The sequence below is a fragment of the Alligator sinensis genome, unplaced genomic scaffold (genome assembly GCF_000455745.1).
Source record: "Alligator sinensis unplaced genomic scaffold, ASM45574v1 scaffold892_1, whole genome shotgun sequence".
NCBI lineage: Eukaryota > Metazoa > Chordata > Crocodylia > Alligatoridae > Alligator > Alligator sinensis.
In genome coordinates, this window is record NW_005843161.1 from 198,805 (window position 1) to 202,517 (window position 3,713).

Here is a 3,713-nt window from a genome sequence, read left to right on the forward strand (position 1 = left end):
GTTCAGATCTGGGGTCACCCCCCCCCATACTCTCCCAGGGTACATGCAGTGGCAGGATTCCCACCCACCCCCAGCCCCCCAGGTGACCTGCAGCTCTGTCCCATGCCTGCCTATCTTGGGCAGTGCCTACTCCTGCCCCAGCACCAATCCTACTCCCTTCCTCACTGTGGGGGCCTTGGTCTGGACCCCCCCCCACCCACTGCCCCTTCCTCTCCAACAAACTTACCAGTCGGATGCTGCTCTCCATGCTGATGGCCTGCATGTCAGCAATCAGATCAGTGTTGGCCAATATCACTCATTAAAAATTGGCCATCGGTATCGGCCCCAAAACTCTCTGTCAGTGCGCCCCTAGTTGAAATACTTTCAAATGCCTTGCATTTTCCCCAGTAAATTCCCCAGAGCTGCCTTTACCTCCCTGTTTCTCAGGCTATAGATGATTGGATTTAACATGGGAGTTAAGATACTGTACTGAATGGAGAAGAGTCTGTCAAGAACCACTGAAGAGGCAGAACTTGGTCTCAGATATCTAAACAAAGCAGCCCCATAATACAGAACAACCACAGTGAGGTGGGAGCTGCAGGTAGAGAAGGCTTTACTCCGACCCTTGGCAGAGCGTATCCTCAGGATGGTGGAGATGATGCAGATGTAAGAGACCAAGGTGATGGAGAATGAGGTCAAACCTACAATCATAGCTGAAGTGAGAAATGTCATCTTACTGGTGATGATTGCTGTGCAGGACACTTCTAGTAGAGATGGAAGTTCACAACTGAAGTTGTTCACTTCCTTTGGCCCACAGAAGTGTAAATGTAACACAGGAGCAGTGTTTATCATTGCATATAATACACTAATTAGCCATGCAGCAGCCACTAGTCTTATACAGATTTGCTTAGTCATGATCCCCCCATAATGCAGTGGGTCACAGATGGCAGCATATCGATCGTAAGCCATTGCTGATAGCATGAAAATTTCTGTACAGGCCACCAGAAGAATTAAGCTCATCTGGGCAAGGCAGCCATGGAGAGAAATGGTTTTCTTGTCTCTCACAAAGTTCTGCAGCATCATTGGGACTGTGACTGAAGAGTAGCAGATGTCAAGGAAGGATAAATGGAATAGGAAAAAATACATAGGGGTGTGAAGGTGAGGATCAGCTTTTATCACTGCCACGATTGCCCCATTCCCCACCACAGTTAGTAGGTATATAAGTAGAAACACCACAAAAAGAAAAGGCTGAAGCTGCGGTTCACTGGAAACACCTGACAGAACAAAATAGCTTACAGTTGTTTGGTTCCCCATGTCCAGATGCTCATCAAACCTTTGATCTAGAAGAAGAAATGCATATCTAAATAAATAAAACCATCAACACGAAGAAAGCGTACTTCTCTATTTATGAGTAAGGAGATCTGTATATACCTTTATAGGAAAAATGGATTTTTGATGAGGAGACTGTCACTACTGGAAAAAGAGAAAAGGTTTCTCAGTTTTTTGGGTTTATTCATGTCTTTTTTCTTCAAACACAATCCAGCTCCTACTTCCTGCCTGATGATGGCTGAACAAAGAGTTTAAGGAAATTGCACATATTCTCAATGAGATAACTATGGAAGTGGGAGGGGAGAAAGGGACAGAAAGTGAAGGTTGGGGAGAAAGAAAGTGTATTTAGGTTTTGTTTTTGGTTTAGTTTTGGGGGCTAAAAGCAGTGCATCACTAAAATACTAAAGCCAAAATAATAATGATGTTGATTATGATAACAATATCCTTACCTGCTATACTTGAAGTATTTCACAAGATACAGCTTCATACTATCTAAACAGTAGCTATTTCAATGGAAATGTTAGGTCACAGCTGAGAGATTAATAGCCATTACTTCTTTGATATGGGCATTGTAAATGAATGGAGGGTTTGTATTCATCATAGTTACACAGCATTAAAAAAAAATAAAAACTCAGACCAGTTCTTCACAAACCCTTCTTATACTGAGACAACTTCTAATGATTTGCACCTATGCTCAAGCACTTTTCCTGATAGAGCTGCCGCTGAAGGACTCAGTTTGCCCTTGGATGTAACAAGTCCTGTTACAGCCTCTTCAGGACAACTGGCAGCCAAATCAAATTCTGTTTCATTTTAGTATATCTAAGGATAGTTTACATGTCCAAAAGTAGCTGCACAAGTGGCATTTTTGGCATTCGTGCAAATTGGAGATTCTATGCTATGCTGCAGGCAAGATTGGGTTTCCCATGTAGGTGCAGCCTCGCACAGCAGTTGCCAACAGTGCAGTCAGAGAAAAACTGAGATCAATAAACCTATTTGATACTGGAGAGGGAGGGCTCTCCCCCCCAGTAGCCCAATAGCAAGATCATTACAACACTGGTCTAGTGGGGGGAAGAGCTCAATTTCTTGTCCCTGGCACATGGCTGGGATTTGAACCGAGCACCCCTCTCCTCAAGCTGGTCCATTTGGCAGCCAACAATGAAAAATATGTGGTGCCAGGATGGAAGGGAGCCTGAAAGAGGATAGACTTGTGAGATGGACACGGCTCCAAAACAGAGAGGCCCTGGGTTCCCACTCCTATTCCCATCTTGCAGCAGGGCAAATGCTGAGGGGAACGGACAGGGCATTCTTAGCAGCAGACTTTTGATTCTGAAATGCTTTTCTTTGATTGATTTGACAGAGCCAGAAGCTTCTTCCCCTCCCATCCCATCCCGTCCCATCCCCACCTCCCCCCCTTGCCTTTCCTCTCCTTTTTCTTTTTTTGGGAGTGTGAATGCTAGGTTCATGCTACCCTTTATTTTCAAGTCTGAAACACCACAAAGTGATGGAGACTGTGGAAGATGTATATGTTGTACCCTACCAGTCTTCAGTGATTTTCTTGGACCAAACAGGATGCTCAGTCTCGGCTGCTTTCAGGAATTTGAACGAATCTCTTAGAGGCAGGGCTTTTTTGTGATGTCTGTTATTGGACTGACTGTAAAAGCCTGGAGTGGTGCTGTATTCTCCCACCTATAGAGTCAGTCAAAGCAAAGACTGATAAAAAACGAATGTTGGATGGCACCTCAGGAGTTTTCCTCATCCAACGCCCTGCTCAAAGCAGAAGCACCCCAAGCATTTTATCTTTGTAATGGCTTTGTCTAGCTGGATCTTAAAAACCGTGAAGGATGACGATTCCACAACCAATCACAGATATCACAAAAAAGGCTCATCTTTCAGACGTTTCCTGACTGTCACAGCTGCAAAACACTCCAGTCTTACAACATGAACCTCCTGGACCCTAAAAGTCCTTATATCTAAACTGAAGTCTGCCCCTGCCACTTTTGACCACAGTGAAGGTTTCCTTTGCACACTGGAATAATCACAACCAGTGTGGTGACACTCACTGAGTGGCAGAGTAGAGATGAGGCATTTTAACATCCTCCAAACTGACATAGCCTGGATAGAGATGAAGCAGTAGAAGTCCTGTCAAGGGAGCTCTGGCGATACAGTGTGTGACATGAGGAAGAAAGTACAATGCTTCAGTGTCGTAAAGAAGAGATCACCTCGACTTCCAAAAGTGCTGATTAGAGGAGGAAAAGTTCAGTCTTTGACTGACAGTTATATTAAAACCATAGGGCACACAAAGTATCTGAGTGGAAGAGCAGGGTTTTCAGCTAAAGTGAATAAAAATAATAACTGAGAGCAAGTCCAGGGCATGTTGGTTTTGTTTCTGAATTCAGGAATGTGGG

The 3,713-nt window shown here is 44.4% G+C and overlaps 1 protein-coding gene across 1 annotated transcript; it reads right to left on the reverse strand.

Annotated features, from left to right (window-relative positions):
- Positions 1–363: 363 nt before the first annotated feature.
- On the reverse strand, positions 364–1,293 carry LOC106723112 (olfactory receptor 8S1-like). The gene has a single exon (XM_014526793.1). It carries the CDS (start codon positions 1,291–1,293, stop codon positions 364–366), a length of 930 nt encoding a protein of 309 aa, XP_014382279.1.
- Positions 1,294–3,713: the final 2,420 nt, after the last annotated feature.